General features: G+C 36.8%; 3 protein-coding genes and 1 non-coding gene across 5 annotated transcripts; all 4 read right to left on the reverse strand.

Moving 5' to 3' along the window:
* Positions 1 to 6359: 6359 nt before the first annotated feature.
* LOC112177812 lies at positions 6360 to 7086 on the reverse strand. The gene is made up of 2 exons (XM_024316065.1): positions 6555 to 7086; positions 6360 to 6463 (listed from the first exon to the last, which is right to left on the reverse strand). The coding sequence occupies exons 1-2, from the start codon at positions 7084 to 7086 to the stop codon at positions 6360 to 6362; spliced, it is 636 nt and encodes a 211-aa protein (XP_024171833.1).
* A 2271-nt stretch (positions 7087 to 9357) lies between these two features.
* Positions 9358 to 13084, reverse strand: LOC112177813 (acyltransferase Pun1). Its single transcript, XM_024316066.1, has 3 exons — positions 11663 to 13084; positions 9919 to 10026; positions 9358 to 9492 (listed from the first exon to the last, which is right to left on the reverse strand). Exons 1-3 carry the CDS (start codon positions 13082 to 13084, stop codon positions 9358 to 9360), a joined length of 1665 nt encoding a protein of 554 aa, XP_024171834.1.
* A 2134-nt stretch (positions 13085 to 15218) lies between these two features.
* TRNAW-CCA lies at positions 15219 to 15290 on the reverse strand. The gene has a single exon. It is a non-coding gene; the product is annotated as a tRNA-Trp (tRNA).
* A 705-nt stretch (positions 15291 to 15995) lies between these two features.
* LOC112179128 (GDP-mannose transporter GONST3) lies at positions 15996 to 19360 on the reverse strand. Of its 2 annotated transcripts, XM_024317459.2 has the most exons (6): positions 19114 to 19360; positions 18884 to 18997; positions 18665 to 18704; positions 18030 to 18105; positions 17747 to 17947; positions 15996 to 17555 (listed from the first exon to the last, which is right to left on the reverse strand). In XM_024317459.2, the coding sequence occupies exons 1-6, from the start codon at positions 19121 to 19123 to the stop codon at positions 16431 to 16433; spliced, it is 1566 nt and encodes a 521-aa protein (XP_024173227.1). In that variant the 5' UTR covers positions 19124 to 19360; the 3' UTR covers positions 15996 to 16430. The 2 variants fall into 2 exon arrangements, with proteins under 2 accessions (XP_024173227.1, XP_040367696.1); XM_040511762.1 differs by lacking the exons at positions 18030 to 18105; positions 19114 to 19360 and having other exon boundaries at positions 18884 to 18979.
* Positions 19361 to 19631: the final 271 nt, after the last annotated feature.

Genomic DNA, 19631 nt, shown 5'->3' on the forward strand with positions numbered 1-19631 from the left:
GTCTCTGGCGTTTTTATGGCAATTCCTCATGTTAAGGTCATAAGCTGTCATGGATTGTGAAAAATTTTGTGATTCTGATGCTAAACTATGTAGTGTAGCTGATGCTTTGTCTGGTTGGTGTGGGTTACATTTTGCACCTAAATAAGGTGGTAATAATATATATACGTGGCATTATGGCGGTGGTGGCTGAAATAACAGAGCCGATTCTGTAGCTTGGAAAACGGTTTTTTTTTTACTGAAACTTTGCTATCCCGCTTAATCTTTTCGTCGTTCTTGATTATTGACTAGGGCTTGGTAAAGTTAGATTGGGTATCCGGCATTGCACAATTAGGAGAAAGAACTGCTGCATGAAGCTTGCATGAAAGAAATGATCTTCTATTGGAGGGAAAACCTCTGCCTTGAAAAGGCATCAGTTAATTTGGTGAATGAGGACACTCGTTCATAAGCACTTACAACACTTATGCCAATAGGACCAAATGGTACTAGGTTTTAGAAGTTTTGGTATTTGCACAGGTAATTTGGATATGAGGGTTATTACATTTTTTTTTTTTTTTGAGAAGAAAAGAAAAAGCATTACAAAGAAAACCCTCTTGGGCAACCAAAACTAAACTGATCCCACTAGTGCGCTGAAAAAGCTTTCACAGGAAGACTATTAAGCCAAAATTCTCAGAGTCGATCCATGACCAGTAGCAGTAATAGCATTCGCCAGAAAATTCGCTTCTTGAAGCACATGAGAGAAAGAGATGCTTGAAAAGGAGCTTGCAATAGAGGGTTATTACATTTTATTCTACTCTACTCATTATTTTTTCTGAAGTGTGGTATTATGTGTGAGAAGCTTATTTGTGAGACCACGATATGTTCTTTTGTAATTCTACTACTATTTTTATATATAAAAAAAAAAAAATTTTAAAAAACCACAAAACCTAGGATAGAAATGTTTCATGATTTGCGAGGTAGTTAGATAAAGTTTAACATCATATTCCATGGTCTTGGAATAAGACCTTTAACAGATGGACAGTGAAGGCATTACTCACCAAGCATCTAATGCCAGCTTATGTAGCAACTAGATAATGTTGTATCATTTTCTCTTTATTACATTGGACGGGAAATAAAATCCCGCTCTAGTGTAGTCTTAACCTAATTTATGAACCCCTCTCACCATTTGAACTAACCTCAAGGATAAGGAATAAAGGGGCAAACACTAATCAAGTTTCATGACCAAACTTAAAGAACAAACTTTGGCAATAACACTTGGAATATTTTACAATATTACACATTGTAATATCACTTGAAAGGAAAAAAAAAAAAGGTGGAAGGTGGAGCTCCTCGTGACACACAAAAATGCAGGGGCGGAACCAGGATTTATAATCAGGGGGGTCCATACAAAATACAAAACTGTTACCAATAAAATTTACAAAATTTTTCTGTAAACATTACACATAGCAAGCAATTCATTTTTATAAATTATTTCAATTTAGAGTTGCTGAATCTCAAAATGTAAAAGAGCTCTAAAAATAAATGAGATATGTAAAAAAAAAAATATATATCAATCAATATATAAATATCTTAAACTTTCCGAGAGAATCTAGAGCCTTACACATCAATCTCCTTAAATTATTTATTTTTCCCTTGCATATGAATGACTGTTATTAAATGAATTCTTAATAATTTTAGTAAATATTTAATGGGAGGTTGGTTTTTCTTTTTTAATTTAAACAAACTACTAACTTTTATAATAAAATATATTATTTATGACAACATTAATAGTATATATGCAATCTGGGGGGGGGGTGTCCAATCGGTTTAAAAACCTAAACAAACTTTTAAATTTTGGGACAAACTCTAGTACTATTTAACTGATTTGTTTATTTATTTGGGAGGGGGGTCCGGACCCCTGCAGGCCTACACGTGGGTCCGCCCCTGCAAAAATGGTCATTTCTTGTTGATCTAGTGTCACCCAATCTTCAATACCATCACCACTTTTTGTGTTCACTTGGGCTAGAAACCCACGTAGGTTTTCCCCACCTGAAATCGATTTCATACAGAGGGAACTTGCACACACTTGTACTCCTGTAGAGGTTAATGCCCTTTTATGCTTTATAAAGATCAGCATTTTCTCTTAGAGCATCTGCCCCCGTAGGCTATATCACCATTTATAACCTATCTCTCTCTCCCACTGTAGGCTAGTACACGGGCTTCAAAAAAAAAAATGGCGTGCAAACATTTCATAAGCCAAATTTGGCTTCCCATTTGGTAGGCTAAATGGTAGGTCCCATTTAATTTATATATATATTTTTTTAAAAGGGAATTTTTATTTTTTATTTTTTTATATATTATGTTTTATACATTTATAAAATTATAATTTTCTTATATAAATGTGTTATTTATAATGTTTCCGAATATAAAAATTAGGGTTTTTGTCCATTTACCCTATTTTTAGAGATTTTTTTCCCACTTACCCCATTAATTTTTTTTAATTCCCTCTTACCCAAAACACTCTAAGGAGGTTTTCCCTAATACCCCATTAAGATTTTTTTTTTTTTTTTAAATTTTTTTTAATATCATTTTACCCTCACTCCTTTGTTACTTAGAGAGAGAATGGAAGAGAGATAAACCATAGGAGACTTCGCCGGAGCCCCGTCACTGGCCGCCGGAGTCCGGTCACTGGCCGAGGGAATCCGGTCAACTTTCGCCGGAATCCGATCAACTTTCGCCTAATTCCGGTCAGAAAGGTTTTTTTTTGCCCCCAATAGACATCTACTGCCCCCTAATAGAGGGCAATAGACCCCTCAATAGATGTCTATTGCCCCTAATAAACGTCTATTGCCCCCAATAGACTACTATGCAATAGACGTCTATCAGCCATGTATTGCCCCCCAATAGACTTCTATTACCCCCCAATAGGACTTTCAGTCTCCAGAATGAGAACTAATCACCCTAAATTTAGACAAATAAAATTTTGATTAAAGAAAAAAAATGAAAAGATTGTATCAATTCAAAACGTCTATTGCCCTCCAACAGACGTCTGTTGCCCCCCAATACACATCCAAAACTTTTTGTTTCTTCCTTCTATCTGTCCCATTACTTTAAAAATAAAAAATAAAAAATTTGAGCACCCAAAATTGATTTAGATCATTGATTTCGAGTACCACCAAAGGCACTAGATATCGTGGCTCAGATCCCAGCCCGGCGATGCACAGAAGAACCGTGCTGCCGTCAGCGAAGAACAGAAGGTTGCGGTCGTCTTCGGCTTCAAGGAGTTCCCTGAGAGCAGCGTCTTTGGCTTCAGTTGAGGAGGGAAAGAGGAGGCGATGAGGTTGGGAGTGAGTCTGAGGTGCCTCCGGTGGTGAAGCCCAGTCCCACCGCAATGACTCCGACCATTCCTCCGCCCACCACCACCAAAACGTTGACGTCAAGCGCCAATCGACAACTTCGAGCCCGGCCAAATGGAGGAGAGAGAGAGAGAGAGAGAGAGAGAGGCGCAGAGGAGAGAGAGAGCAAAGAGAGGCGCAGAGGAGAGAGAGAGGAGATAGAGACGCGCGGAGGAGAGAGAGAGTAGAGAGAGGCGCAGAGGAGATAGAGACGCACGGAGGTGAGAGCGAGAGAGAGAGAGAGAGACGCACAGAGGAGAGAGAGAGAGATAGAGGGGAGAGAGTTTGAATGAGTAGTTGTAATTTTTCAATTAATTGGAGATTAAAATTGTCATTTAACACTAAATTGGGTAGATGGGAATTAAAAACTCTTGGTGGTGTATGTGGGAAAAAATTGGCCTCATTCTGTGCTTTGGGTCAAGAACCCTAAAAATTATACCATTGTTAATACCTTGTTGAGATCTTCAATATGAACCTAATATTTGATATGTTTAGATTTTTTTTTTTTTTTGGGGTGTAATTTTCAAGTTTTATGATACACACACATTTATGTTTTTATTCAAGTAAAATAGATTAATTTTATTAATAGTCTCGTCAAAACCATACTCGGAAATATATTCCGATCTGGGAAAAAGAGTACCAGCTAGAATGCGAAGTGCTAAAACATAAACAACATAAAGTAAAACAATGAAACTAATAATTATTGAAATACACATTTACAAATATCATCATACAATTGTGAGTCAAACTAGCCGTTTTTCTTATTCTTTTCAAATTATAGCCGTTGGAGATGATGATATTTTATTTTTGGCTTATAGAATTTGGCTTACGGTGGCAGCACTGTTATTTGTTAATAGGCCAAATGGGCATCTTAGAGGGAATATTCCCGTTTTGATAGGCTAAATATATTTGGCCTTTGGCCTATGGTGGCAGATGCCCTTATAGACTCAGACGCTACCAAGAATCCGCCGTCACCTTTAAATCTGTTTGCTTTCTCCTTGCTGAAGTCTATCAACCCTTTCTTCATACTGATCACCACAACTCGTGTATTTCGGTCTCATTTTCTTTGAATAACAAGGAAAGTGCCCAAAATCAGTTCCCCATTTGGTTTTCGGGTGCCTCTGGTACCATTTGGGATAGTACCATTAGCCTTGAAGTAGTATCTCCATCAAGCTTAGATTTGAGAAGCAGCAAGAGCATATTTCAAGATGATTGCCAGAACTAGTTATCCGTTTGTTGGGGTGAACTTTTGGCTTCTACTACCAATTTCAGCCTTGAGACTTGCCATCTTTGACACATTAAACATGAACATTCTTGTGGTTAAAGTTTGAGTTGGGATCGGTCCCATGAAGTTGTGCATGGCAGACAAGTCTTTAGTCAGCAACAAAGTTGCTCCATTAAACGTTGGTAGCACTAGTTGATGGTACTCACCGTGATTTATAGCCGCCCAGAAGCATACAAATGTGTGGAGGGATGTTCCATCTGCAATCTTATGTAAAGGGGATATAGCAACAACTATTCCTCCGCAGTTGAAAACACTAATTTGAACAAGCAAGACACAAGTACCCAAGGCTAACTGAGCAGTTTTAGAATTATGTTTTGCCATGAATTGGTTAAATAACTTAGGATTAGGTTGTTTAAGAAAACCTAATAGCTGACACTTAACCCGGGCTTCAACAAAATATACCCCTTCATTGTTGCACTCGATGGATGTAGTACCTTTGAGACAGCTAGCAAGTGGATAGAAGTGAACCAAGTTTTTAGGATAGAGAAGCTTGCAAGCGCTTTGAAGTAGTCTCAAAAACTTTCGAAAGTGTAACATCATGATCACAGTGGTTGGTGGTAGGGGTGTAGAAATACAGGATGGCTCTGTATAAGGTAGGAGGAAGAAGTTGGTCCAAACGAGAGAGCTTGAGATATCTATTGTGATCAATGTTTTCAAATGCGAAAGCGAAGGCGAAGGCAACCGCTTAGAGCCTCGCGAGGTGAGTGCCTCAAGGCGTTGACGCGACCGCCTTTCCCGTAATAATTATAACAATACATTACATTTATAAATAATATGAATATACTTAAATAAGGTTCCAAATAAGCACTCCCATAACATTAAATTCAATAATACACAGGTTCATACTAAATTAATTCAAAAAATAACACTGCACTTCATTCTTCCAAATCATAATCATCATATCCATCCATACCCACATGAATGTCATCACAATGCTGTATCATCAATGTTCAATGCTGTATCAGGTTCATACTAAATCATCAATGTTCAATGCTGTATCAGTGTGTGGAGGCAAAGTAAGGTCTTCTATCTCATCATCTTCATCCCTAAGTAATGCAGCAAATTTTCTCATTTTCTTCTTGGATCTTACCTTACCTAGATATAAGATTTGAGATTATTTGATATATATGTATATAAATATATAGTAAACAACTAAATAGCATATTTCAATTACTAGATACTTACTTGAGCTTTCATAATTTTTTCTTTTAGGAGACGGTGAGTAAGAAGCATGAACATCGTGCCCATCAAATCCTAAATCATGATCCAAGATCGGATCCTCTAGTGGCTCCACATGAATAGGCATTCTAGTTGACAAACCTTGTTCATAACATTCAATTGGCACATTCCTTATAGCATAGACCTCAAATAGATCATCTTCAAGCCAAGAAAGATCACCTGGAAGAACTAGATCTTCCACCTCCGAAATCCATTCATCATGGAAATCAATTTCTTTCACTAATATAGGATCAAGCAGCTTCTTTGCATTTCTTCTAATGTCACTCTCTTAGTAAATAGTTGTACTTCATATAAACCAATGCATTTAACCTTTTATGTTCAAGTCTATTCCTTTTTTTTTTTTTTTTTTTGTGAATCTAAAACCAACATAAAAATAAAAATAGATATTAGAAACATTCAACCTATTATATAATTGGACCACTTGATAACAATTAACCAAATAACCTTATCGACTCAAATGTGCTCTAATTCCTCTCACATGTTGATGCACTACATGTCAGGCTAAGGACACGAATAGCAAACTTCGTCAATTCAGGCGTTTCCTCTCCAAAACGCTCCCACCAACTTGCTGAAACAGAAAATAAAAACATATTATTATTTATGTCAAATAATTCATTTATAAACATTTAAACTATAAAGAATAACATATTAGGCCGTACCTGGACTCCTTATCTTTCTAGAATGTATTGCAAGCCTAATTCCAAACTCTCCCATGCATTTGTCAAACATCTCTAATTGGATATGAGCTTTTAAGCGCTCATCAAACAGCATCATCCGATCCATGCATTCATGCAATTCCTTCTTCACTTCCAAGACATTTGAGAAGTTCTCTTCATAATGAAACTGAGGGTTTAGATAGTATCTAGCAACATGTAAAGGTTGATGGAGTTGGAGAGTCCACCTTGCATCAATTTTATTCCAAATTGGCTGATAATGTCTTGGGTTCCTCCTCAAACTAAATACAATTTTCTCTTTGGCAGCATCCATCAATTCATATATGTAGCCCATAGCAGGTCTTACCTCAGAATCAACCTGCTCCCTCAATACACACACTAATGGCAACATACCCTTGTCACAAAATGCAACATCACTCCAAAAATTCCTCTGAAAAAGAACAATTGCACGAACTTGTATAGCTTCATGGCTTTTGACAAAAGGGTCCTTAATCCACTTCTTGGTGTTAAACATCATCTATAGAGGCTGGTTCTACTTATAGATACTTTGAAGGGTGAGAAAGGAAGTTGCAAAACGAGTGATGGCCGGACGAATAATCTCCTTATTGCTTGTGAATTCTCTCATGAGAGAAAGAACTCATGTGTGACCATAAATAAACGTGACCACTTGCTTAGGACTTTTAATTGTTTTCTCATAACCGTTATTTTGCTAATATCTTCAAGCATAAGATATTCTTATAATTGGATGCATTATCTATGATTATTTGAACCACATTCTCTTCCCCTACTTCTCTACCACATCATCCAAGTACTTCAACATCAAAGACCCATTTTTTATGCTATCGGAAGCATCAATGGACTTCAAAAAAACAAAGTACCCGCAGGACTATTCACAAGAAAATTAATTAGCACCCTACCCTTTCCATCGGTCCAACCATCCGACATAATGGAACATCCATATGTTTCCCAAGCTTTTTTATGGACTAACAAATACTTATCAATGTCTTCAACTTCTTCCCTAAGGATCCAAGTCCTTAATTCATGCATAGAAGTGGGCTTGAACCCTACACCATATTTAGCAATTCCCTCTACCATAGCTGACCAAAACGGATCATTAACTGTATTGAAAGGAAACACTCTAGAAAACATAAAATGCCCAACCATCAGACAAACTTCTTTCCTTAGTTCTTTTTTGTAAGCCTCATTCAATATGGTTTGCGTAGGCTCCGAAGACACAAATCTATCAAGTAGTCTAGTAGTTTTTTGGTTGAGCTGTAGTACTACCTGGGTTACTCCCACATTCTTCACTTAATGGAGAATCAAAACTACTACTTCCTCCACCAATTCCTTGCCCAATCTCACGCAACATAATACTTCTCTTATTTTTATCATCTTTAAATACTTCAAAAGTAATTGGTACTCTTTCTTCACATCTGCAGGGACTTTATTATATGCTTTCATACCACCCACAACATCTGCTAAATCAGCTTAAGTCTTGATATAGTGGCATTGCATACTTGATTACAAAATACACATCTAAAGTATCTCTCCCCTTCCAATTTTTTTGTGTACTTCCATGCTTTGTCTCTTCCATCTTCCCCTTTCTCACTCATGGCTAATCCAATTACTAACCACATCAAACACAAACAATAACAAAAATACTATTAGCAATTGATTGTGCAGCAGCAAAACATACAAATATGTTCATAACGAAAACATACAAACATGCTATCAGATTAAATTTAAAAGAACATGCATGCTATCAGATTTGCTTTAGTCTAGAACTTCTCCAATGAAAACTAAACAAACCAAGACTTGAATATGAAAGAAAAGAAAAGAGCTGAGACAAGGACTTGAAAAATAAAATAAAATGAATAACAAACCATGCTGATCTAATATCACATGCAAATCAACGCACCAATAGACTAAGAATTGAATATGAAAGAAAAGAAAGTAGCCGAACAAGACTTGAAAAAAAAGAGCAAACCATACTGATCTAATATCACAAGCAAAGAACGCACCAACAGACCAAACTAAACAAAATTGAGATTGGTACCATGTAGACATACCAACTGCGTTTCTCAATCTGAATGATGTCAACTGTGTTCTGGGGTTAAAGAGACCTAGAAGAAAACAACGTCGTATGGGGAAATAAAAATAAAAAAATGTCAAAACGATGTCGTTCTGATGGAAAGAAAAAAAAAAAAAAGAAGAAAAAAAACTTTGCGACTTCTTCTTGCTCACTCTCCTGCCTGAGGTGCCACCTCTGTAAAAAGTGACTCTCCATCACCTGGACAACAACTTTTTCAGCGGCACGTCTGAGTTTGATCCGGCGAGGCGTTTTCCGGTCCCCTTACACCAGAGAGCGCCCTGGGCTCGCCTCGGCGATGCCTTTGAAAACATTGATTGCTCACATGGAATCCATCCATCAATATTCATCAGATCTAACTAGTGTCCTATAATGTCCAACGAAATGCGTGTATCCGAACGCTTGCTCAATATGGAAAAATAAATATAGGAAAGACTTGGCATTTGCCAAAAGTAGATAAACAGTATAATATATTTTGGTGGATCCTTTGGGTCATCTAATGTTTTGAACTAAAAGAATGAGACGGATAGTACATATGTATTTTGGTTGATTTTGGGTCATCTAATACAAGCTAAATTTAGACAAAAAAAAAAAATTTGTTCAGTATATGTGCAATAAAACGTCATGTTTAATATTTTACAAGAACTTGCAAATGAGTTGTAATTGAGGCATGTAGAGTAACATGTAGGTTGAAAAACTTTACACAACTAACCAGATCAAGAGCTGGTGAAAGCCTTCATCCCATAAAAATCCCCTTAGAAAGAAGGGTCGACTTGGAACAGCTGTGTAAAGCTGAGTAGGCCAATATAAAATAGAATCATCCTGACTTACCAGCTGCACAAGGAAATGCCCGACTGTATAATTTGTCAATGTACAGTTGTATACATTGATAAATACTGATATTAAGTACAAAGAAGTGTGTGAAGGTGCAGCCAAAAGTTTCTCACAAGAATGGTCACCTTCAATTTATGATTATATTAAGGAACCAGCCAGAAAACACTCATCATGATTCAACCTTATCTTTCTAATATCTTACTAATCTTATGAACACCCTTGTTTGTGATTCTTGTATTAACTCAGCAGTAATCACCAACATACTCATGTAACTGGTTAGGAGAACTTAACTTCCATAGAATAAGAACAATAAGAGGATAAAGTCGAAATAAGAAAACAATTTTTTTTTTTGGCAAAGTTAAAGGAGATCGAAGTGCAAAGCATTCAAGGGGAACCAATAGTTCACAGAAGTTGTCAATGACTTACATTCACATCCCTAGGGAGGGCAATTTTTGACTGGCCAAAGAAATAGCCAATGCCACCCAACAAATTTCCATTAGCAGCCTTACCAGCAATAATAGATTCAGGATCAACCTGCAAGAATAATACCATGAGTTCAGAAGTTTGTTGCAGAATAACATTTACGCACATTAAGTGAAACTTCAAGAAGAAGTTATATGAATTCTCATGATGTTTACCAATCAAATCAACACTTGAATACAAAGAAAAAAATTTAGATTGGTACCTAGTAGACACAGCAGTTGCGCTTCTCAATCTAATAGATGTTGACTGTGTTCTGGGGTTAAAGAGACCTAGAAGAAAACAGCGTCTTATGGGTAATTAAAATTTTTTTTTTGTCAAAACGACATCGTTTTGACAACACTATTGACACATGAAAGTAAACTAAAAATTGAATCCATATTGCTTGAACCTATTATAGTAGCATTAGTTTTAGCCATAATCTGATTATTGAAATAGTACGACAAATCTTAATCACGGATCCATCTATTATGGTGTGATTTGTTTATTTGCCAATTGGGCAGAAGTCTTGAGAACGGATGTAAGGATGGGTGGCGTTTTACATGAGAAAGAAAGAAACAAAGAAAGAAATTAAGCTAGGTTTGGTACATCCTGAATAGGTTATCATTTTTCAATTATAGTATTATTAATTTCAGCCATATATAAGGTCTAAAGGTAGTGACGGAGGATAGTTGCGGGCTGTACGGAAAAATTTTGTTCTTCGTAATCTTATCCAAAAACTTTTGGATAAGATTACATTCACAATAACCGTCAGATTAAATAGTGTGCGAGTGATCTAGTTTGCCTAAACTTTGTCGGTAGTTTTTTCACTCTTTTCAAAAAAATTGTTGGTGGTGTGTTAAAAAAAAAAAAAATGTCGGTGGAGATATAATTTGTCTACTCAAAAAAATATCTTTGGTTGCATTTCCAAAATGTTCATCATTACTATTTATTTACATCATATTTTCTCATTTAGACTAAATAAATTAATAAAATATTCAATGAACAGTAACTGACCCAGTGACCCAAACATAACTGGTGGAAACAGATGTCCAGTGACAGTGAACAGTGTACTGACCTAGTGACCCAATAACCTGGTAACCCTGACTTATTAACCCAACTGGTGAACTTGCTCTAATATGAAGAAAGCATGAGCCTTTGTTTCATCTGAGAACCTTTCATGAGATGTTCCTTGCTTAGCTCTTGAAGGATTGTAAAATTCTCGATCTATTACTGTTTGAGTTTATGGGTGAGTATATGCGTTCATATGTGTTGCATATACGCCTTTGTGCTTTGAGATGATTGAGGACTATGTGGAGATTTGTGCCATCTTTGATATAAGTGGTTACAATCCTATTCTGCAGTCTTATCTAGATTAAAACTACTTTGCAATTCTAAATCTGAAGTATGAAGTTGTGTAAATGTTACTCATCCTATTAGTCTAGAAATATATCCCCCTCTCACCACTTGAGGTAAAACTAAAGAAGGAGCAAACACTAATTAAGTTTCATAACCAAACAAGAACAAACTTTGCCATAAATTCAATAACACTTTGACTCTACAATATTACACATTTTATTATCACTCAAAAAAATAATAAAATTGAGGAAGATATATATGCTCATCTTACAGTTGCGTCTTTGATATGAACTGGAAAATGTGATTGGAAGATAATTCAAATTTCAAACTAATTAACGACGCTGGGATTAACGGAGCTGAATGCAAGGAGCTCCTCGTGACACTCAAAAATGGCCATTTCTTGTTGATCAAGTGTCACCCAAGCTTCAATACCATCTCCACTTTTTGTGTCCAGCAGCAAAATAAAGTTTTTGTGTTCACTTGGGCTAGAAACCCAGGTAGGTTTTCCCCACCCGAAATCGATTTCATACAGGGGGAACTTGCACACACTTGTACTCCTGTAGAGGTTGATGCCCTTTTCTGCGTTATAAAGATCAGCCTTTTCTCTCATAGACTCAGACACCACCAAGAATCCGTCGTCACCTTTAAATCTGTTTGCTTTCTCCTTGCAGAAGTTTGTCAATCCTGTATTCATATTGATTACCAACTCGTGTATTTCTGTCTCATTTTCTTTGAACAACAGGGAAAGCGCCCAAAACCAGTTCCCCATTTCGTTTTCGGGTACTTCTGGTACAATTCTTCTGCGCAAGTTTACCATTTGGGACAACACTGTTAGCCTTGAAGTAGTATCTCCATCAGGCTTGGATTGATGAGAAGCAGCAAGAGCACATTTTAAGATGATTGCCAGAACGAGTTGTCCGTTCGTCGGGGTGAACTTTTGGATTCTACTCCCAATTTCAGCCTTGAGAATTGCCATCTTTGACACATCAAACACGAACCTTCTTGTGGTTAAAGTTTGAGTTGGGATTGGTCCTAAGAAGTTGTGCATGGTGGACAAGTCTTTAGTCGGCAACAAAGTCGCTCCATTAAACTTCGGTAGAACTAGTTGATGGTACTCACCGCGATTTATAGCAGCCCATAATCGCACAAATGTGTGGAGGGATATTCCATCTGCAATCTTGTGCGAAGGGGATACAGCAACAACTATTCCTCCGCAGTTGAAAACACTGATTTGAACAAGCAAGACACAAGTACCCAAGGCTATCTGAGAAGTTTTAGAATCATGTTCTGCCATGAATTTTTTAAGTAACTCAGGATCAGGTTGTTTAAGAAAATCTGAAAGCTGACACCTAACTCGGGCTTCAACAAAATGTGCGCCTTCATCGTTGCACTCAATGGACGCAGTGCCTTTGAGACGGCCAGCGAGTGGATAGTAGTGAACCAAGGTTTCGGATAGAGAAGCTTGTAAGCGCTTAGAAGTACTAGTCTCAGAAACTTTCGAAAGTACAACATCATGATCACAGTGGTTGGTGGTAGGGTTGTAGAAATACAGGATGGTTCCATATACGGTAGGAGGAAGAAGTTGGTCCAAAAGAGAGAGTTTGAGATATCTATTTTGATGAGGAGTTGGAGATGATGGTTTGATGGATTTTCTTGAGGTGATTTCTACCAGTGAATGCATGGAGCATTTGAATCCATACTGTCTAATTGTATAGACACTGCTTGTGCAGTAGGCGCTTACAACTCTCTGAAACTTTGAAAGAAAAGTCACCATTGTTAGCTCTAGCTACTACTGGTCTAGACTATATAAAGAACACACCACTGGTCCACTGGACGATCAAGTAGTCTATTAACTATTTGAACTCTTCACTTTGATTCCTTGAATAATCTTGCTTTGTTTTGTTAATTACTTAATGTTACAGACTCTTCTTGCACGTAAACTTGTTGACATCAGTATTCATCATCTTCTACACATGCATGAAAGTCAACTAAAAATGCAGTAATGAGCTTGCACCTATATATAGTAGCAAATTAGTTTTAGTCATAATCTGATTATAGAAAGAATGTGACAAATCTTAATCATGGATTCATCTAATATTTATTTGCCAATTGGGCAGAAGTCTTCAGAATCGACGTAACTACGTAAGGAGGTGGAGAAGTCTTCAATTATAGTATTATTAATTTCAACCATATATCCAGGATGAGTTTCATTTATCCATTTACCATATAAGAAAGAAAGTTAATGCATATGTTCGCAAATAAAATTACCAACAGATCGAGTAAACCTCATTAAAAGGACAACTCAATTTTAACTTCTTATGTGTTTTCTTATGATGAGTTTCTTTTTTTCAAGAAAGAAAGAAAGTTAGGTTTGGACCGTTTGGTTAGTTACTTATTGAAAAAGTTTTCATTTTCTAATTACAGTAGTAATTAGTTTTAGCCATACGTACCGAATGAGTTTTGCTTATTCAATTTACATCTACAATCTAACAAAGAAAGGTAATACATAAGTTACTGAATCTCTTAAAATTCACGTACGGATAAGTAAACCTCATGAAAAAGACTATTTATTAAACAGTAATTCTTACTTAACTTTTTCGAGTTTTGATGCTTTGTAAAAGTAAAAGTTTAGCCGTTTAGGTCACTTATCAAGTATGGACGTTTTAGTAATCATACTAGTTTTGATTCCAATTCAGGATAAATTGTTACAATATCGTTTATAGTTAATAAATAGCATAATCCTTTTAATTACTGCCCTGAAGAATGAGCATGTAGAGCGGGTCTGTTACTTGGTATTTACCAAGGTTGGTCGGACGTAGACATTGAAAGCGACTCTATCCTTTTAATTACTGCCCTGCAGAATGAGGATGAGGATTTGTCTGTGGTGGGTCGAGTCTTAGATGAGTGCAGGGCTTACATGCCCGCTTTCCAATCTGTTCAAGTTCGACACATTTACAGAGAAGCAAATGGTGTTGCAAATAGATTAGCACACCTTACTAGCGTGGGTTTGCTTGATGATGTATGGTTAGAGGAGACTCCTGCTATTATTCAGGATGTACTCTATGAGGATATTAGTGGTTTGTTTTCTGAGGTTAGGGGTTCAGGTTTTATGTCCCCCCCCCCCCGATGCCTAATTTACTATTAATAATTGGAACCGGGCGTGGGGCTGAGCCTCCCAACTAAACTGGGTTCCAAACTCTTTTTTTTTAAAAAAATAAATAAATAAACAGCATAATCAAAATGTTTCATTCTTATACCAATTCATTTTCTCTCACGTTCATGAATTTCTCTATTCTAAGTGTGTAACCTTGCCATGAAATAGCTTCTCTCAAGTTATGGCTGAAGGAGATATCTGAGAAGCATACTTCATGCTGATGATGTCATTAATGACATGTTTTATACGCCAAGAAATATCACACTTTTCATGTGGAGTTGCCTTCAACTTTGATAAATTAGTATCCTTTTTCTGTGACTTTGAAAAGGTTGTCCCGCAGAGCAGTAGCTTCAGCAAGCTACACGCTAACTAGACTGACATTTCTTGAACCTGAAACTTCAAATAATACAAAACAATTGTTTATAATTTCCATTAAAGTCATATTAACCAACAAATTCAATATGAAAAAAAACAACTTAATTTTAATCTCTTTTGTCTGTCTCCAGAAGAAAAAAGAGAGCGTGGCTTGAAACTTTAAATAAAACAAAACAATGGCTGGTCCACATTATAATTCCAGAAAATTCATATTGGTAACGAATTCAATATGTTGGAAAAAAATTACATAAAGAATTCAATATGTTGGAAACTTGGAATATGATAAAACAACTCAATTTTAATCTCTTTTGTCTGTCTCCAGAAGAAAAGAGAGAGCAACCAACGAATTCAATATGTTGGGAAAAAAAATATCAAAATATGAACCTGACGTGAATCGAACACGCAACCTTCTGATCTGGAGTCAGACGCGCTACCATTGCGCCACAGATCCCACATACATGTTTGTCTCTCCCAGCATATTATTAAACAAAGTCTACTCATCTGGTGAAAACCACATTACAGAGACGCATGCTGCAGCGAAAAGTTTAACTATAATAGGATCATTTATAGTAAACGTTCAGTTGATTTCACTTAATACCGCAATTACATGAAAAAGGGTTTATTTTGAAAGAATACAAACTGGCTACAAATAGCGAATTCCTGACATTTTCTTGTTCCCCTGTACTAAACTATAACTTCAACACCTTTCAAAAAAAAAAAAAAAAAAACTATAACTTCAACTTTGTGAAGGACAAAAATCTACTGATTCACTTTTCGAAGCTCCATAAAAATGTCAATTGGGATGCTGATCCTAACCCTGGTTTCATATGATACCGCGAAAAGCTAGCCATAACTACCTCGTGGATGTAAATTTCTACTACCGAATCCCTTTTCAAGCAAAATATATATGCATCTCTGATGCATATGTGCAAGAGTATAGATTGCCAGGCAGCAAAGTAATGTTGATTTCTGGATAGCAAGACTTCAAGTCTTCATGTCCATATAAGTTCTCCTCCTTCTAACCATACGTTCACAGAGGAAGATAATATTTGATGTTTGGATTTGGACAACTTCAGTTGCACTATCAAAGGCATTACAAACTTGGGACAAAAATGAATTAATAGCTAAACAAAACAGGTAACTTATATTCTGCAACTGAAACATCAAACATGCAAATTTTACCTCCTAGATACGCATTGCGTAAATTCAACAATTACATTGTCATGGCACCAAGCCTTCAGGATATATATGAAGAAAATTCTGATATAAGAGCACGTCTCCATATCAACAAATAAGGCATTGCTATTGGAACTATTCGATCGATCTATGTTTACAAATGGTATTTCATCTTTTTCGCTATGGACTACCGAATCAATCTAGGTTTACAAAACAAATCAATACAATATTTTGTCTATCAGGGTTTTCCAAGTCATATCCAATACTCATCTCAACCCAAATGTCAAACAAGGATATTCTGTGAAACAAAAACCATCTTAAAGTCATCTCGACGAGAAGTTGCCAATGGAGACTTAGCAATGAAGAATGCAGCTCTGCAGAAAATAGAATGCTGAAGCAACCGAACAAGACAATATTACCTTGAAGGAGACTTCTCATTTCCTTGTTCATTTCCCGTAGCCCATGTGTCTTTGTTGTTTCTTTCTGAGCTGCTGTTCATTTCAATTAACTTTTGTCGTTCTTCGTCAGTCTGTTGTGCCTTTACTTCATTCACAACTTTGGGCTTGTTGCTTGTAGATTGCTGATACATAACACCACCTGCCATACATATCAATAACCCCACAGTACCAACAAGTGTCGAATGCTTCTCCCAAATAACCAGATTAATCACAACTGTTAATAGCTTATTCACAATACCCAGAACAGTAAATCCAGTTGCAGAAATAGCCCTCCGGCAAGAAAACCCAAAGAAAGAGATGGATAAACCAAATAAACACGATAACACCACTGGCAAAATCACCCCAAACGAGTACCAATCTGATTCATCTGTGATTTCATGCTTAATCTTCTTCAATTCACCCATTACAAGTAGTTCCAATGGGAACAGTAGAAGAGCTTCAAGATTGTTGTACAATACAAGACCCCATGTATTTAAACCAATGGTCATTACCACATGCTTTATGTATACAAAATCAATGGACATGCTTATCAAGTAAGCTAGAGCCCAACTATAAGCCGTGACAGTGAACTGGTAATCTGTTAGCACATAAATCACACTTCCTCCAAAAATAGTCCCGAGTGAGATCCATGTCCTCATTGATGGCCATGGCTGGTGCAAGAAGAGAGTCTCTCCAATTGCAACAAAGATGGGAACGACTGATCGAAACACAATGAAAGTGTCAACATTAGCATGCAGAAGGAGCTCGCTGTTGGTGAAGAGAGAGAGGTAGAATATAATTGCGGCTGGTAGGAACCGCCACATAGTAAGGAGGTCAAGCGAGTCATACTCTATGAACTTAAACCAGCCACAGAGGAGGACCCCAACAGCACTTGTAAAATACTGTAAAGCAGTCAGTGCCCCAGGATAAGGAAATTTTACCACAGCCCATTTGTTGATGATGGAAAGCAATGACGCAGATAAGCAGTAACCAGCAGCTATTCCATAGACTGAGATGTGCTGGCGTAAAATACTGTACCAGTTTGATTGGATGGTAACAGCAGGGGGAGTAGAACCATCCTGGTCTTCACTGACTTCAGGATTCTGCACATCATTATTATCAAAATATCTACCCTAGAATTAATATTTGCAAGTCCACCAAACAAAAACATGCTATGACATATTATGAAGATAAAATACAATGATAAGTTGGCAGGATGCAGATTTCCAGGAAAACTTATTGGCATATTATGAAACAAATGCTTAACAAAAGAGTATAGCAAGAATAACAGCACCTTTCTCTTGAGTGCTTCAGCTTCATCCACCTTCCCAATTTCACCAAGGGCATCCACTTGCTTAAGCAAGTTCTTTAACTTTTCCTCCAGGACAAATAACTGTTCTGACTTGTTAGTTGGCAAGGGAGTTGGTGATGTAGGTTCCCCCTCCAGAGAACGTCGTTCTCGTTCACGCCTTACTCTTCTATCTAAATCCATCACCTGCAGTGCAAGAAGAGTATGACAAAGAACTATAGGTACAAAACAATAGATCGCCGAGACAACGGTAAGACATGCAACCTACCAATATCTCACAAAACTGTGCAAGTTCAGCTTCAAACTTGGGCACGTATTCGTCATGTCTTGGGGACTTCTCAAAACTAAATCATTAAAACAGAAATGAGAAAACATAACCACAGCCCAGCAGGGAACAAGAAAAGAAAAAGAAAAAAGCAGGTTATGGATTATGATACAAGATTATTAGCTTTACGTATGATTTAAGGGGAAGCATGCTACTTTCCATTAGCATAACTATTTAGCGAATTGAAATACATAAGACACTACATTGCATGCAAATATTCTAGTCATCTAGCTCACTGCGTTGGAAACTAGAGATTCTTCTTCCCTACTATGAAGGATATGATAAAGACGCTTGCATAACTTGTATTAAAATAGAGAACAGAAACAGCAAGAGCTTAGAATACCTCAGACTGCAAAATAAACTCTCCTTCCAGAAAAATGCAACTATTATCCATAGAAAAGAGGTTTTTTTTTTTTTCCTTTCTTTCTTTAGAACAAATTACGCTACACAATCAAACTAACATGCAAAACAATAAACATCTTATGATTTGCATTCAAACTAAATATACAACTAAACCGCGAATAACATTTCCAATAAGAGAATCCTAATGTAAACAAGAATGAAATCCAGCTACTCACCTTTCTTTCAGCTTCGGGTCATGTATCCTATAGCATGGTCCTGAAACAAAAACCAAAACCTCACTGTTAGGCTGTCAAAACCTCCCACATTGCAAACATATAAAAAGAACATGAATCAAAAACTGAAATTTCGAATCATGATTCAAACAATTCTTTCCTATGTCTTCTCAGCAACCAAATCTAGTGCTAGAAAATGTGGGGATTCAAATAGAAACTGACCTAGATCGCTTCGGGTACCGGCGAAAAGATCATGAGGACAAAAACGAACCATGTAGTGCCCACAAGCCTCCTTATCATCCCATTCAATTTTCCTGTGCCCCTTTCCATCTTCCTCTGAAACTCACCCAGAAACAGTGACGCAAAAATCAAATTCAAATTGAGCAGAAATGTAAATCCATTGCAACCCAATTATAACATCCAAAAGGTTCATTAGGGTTTATGAGATATACCTGTTGCCATAGGCTCCACCAACAGAGAAGAATTTTCAATCCACAAGGGTTTGAAATTGAAAGAAAATTAAGAAAAGGAAGTAATTTTGATTGGAGAGAAGGAAAAACAGAGGGGTTTGTAGCCGAGACTGTAAGTGAGGATTGGGCAATGAAGTAGCTCCGACAGCGCTAAGCCCCAATAGGGTTTGCTGTCAAGGGTAGATTTATCTCAGAGAGAGAGAGAGAGAGAGAGAGATCCGGTGGTGGAATATACTATATACTTTTTCATGGGGAGCCGACGAAGCTTTGCTTAAGGGTAATTTTGGAGTATTTACTATTTACTCCGATGCTAATTTTACTATTTCCGATCCCATTTTCTCTTTTGCACTTTTCCAAATTGTTTATTTATTTATTTTTTTTTAAAGGAAATTTGGTGTCAATCCATTAATGAAAAATGTGGTTAACAATACACAATGACCATTTGTAACGAGCCCGATCGATTTGCGTCACTGCTTAGAACAACTGACATAAAGGTGATC

This window comes from Rosa chinensis, chromosome 7, assembly GCF_002994745.2.
Source record: "Rosa chinensis cultivar Old Blush chromosome 7, RchiOBHm-V2, whole genome shotgun sequence".
In the NCBI taxonomy this organism is placed as follows: Eukaryota; Viridiplantae; Streptophyta; class Magnoliopsida; order Rosales; family Rosaceae; genus Rosa; species Rosa chinensis.

Bases quoted from the DNA above. Each gene is read 5' to 3' on its own strand.
- LOC112177812 (XM_024316065.1), bottom strand. From the start codon at position 7,086: ATGATGTTTAACACCAAGAAGTGGATTAAGGACCCTTTTGTCAAAAGC. The intron at 6,464-6,554 runs GTACGGCCTAAT...TTTCTGTTTCAG, and splicing joins TAGAAAGATAAGGAGTCCAG to CAAGTTGGTGGGAGCGTTTT.
- LOC112177813 (XM_024316066.1), bottom strand. From the start codon at position 13,084: ATGGTGACTTTTCTTTCAAAGTTTCAGAGAGTTGTAAGCGCCTACTGC. The intron at 10,027-11,662 runs GTTAATCCCAGC...TTATTCTTGCAG, and splicing joins AGCTCCTTGCATTCAGCTCC to GTTGATCCTGAATCTATTAT. The intron at 9,493-9,918 runs GTAAGTCATTGA...TTCCTTGTGCAG, and splicing joins CCCTCCCTAGGGATGTGAAT to CTGGTAAGTCAGGATGATTC.
- LOC112179128 (XM_024317459.2), bottom strand. The intron at 17,948-18,029 runs GTAGGTTGCATG...CTTGCACTGCAG, and splicing joins CACAGTTTTGTGAGATATTG to GTGATGGATTTAGATAGAAG. The intron at 17,556-17,746 runs GTGCTGTTATTC...AATGATGTGCAG, and splicing joins CTGAAGCACTCAAGAGAAAG to AATCCTGAAGTCAGTGAAGA.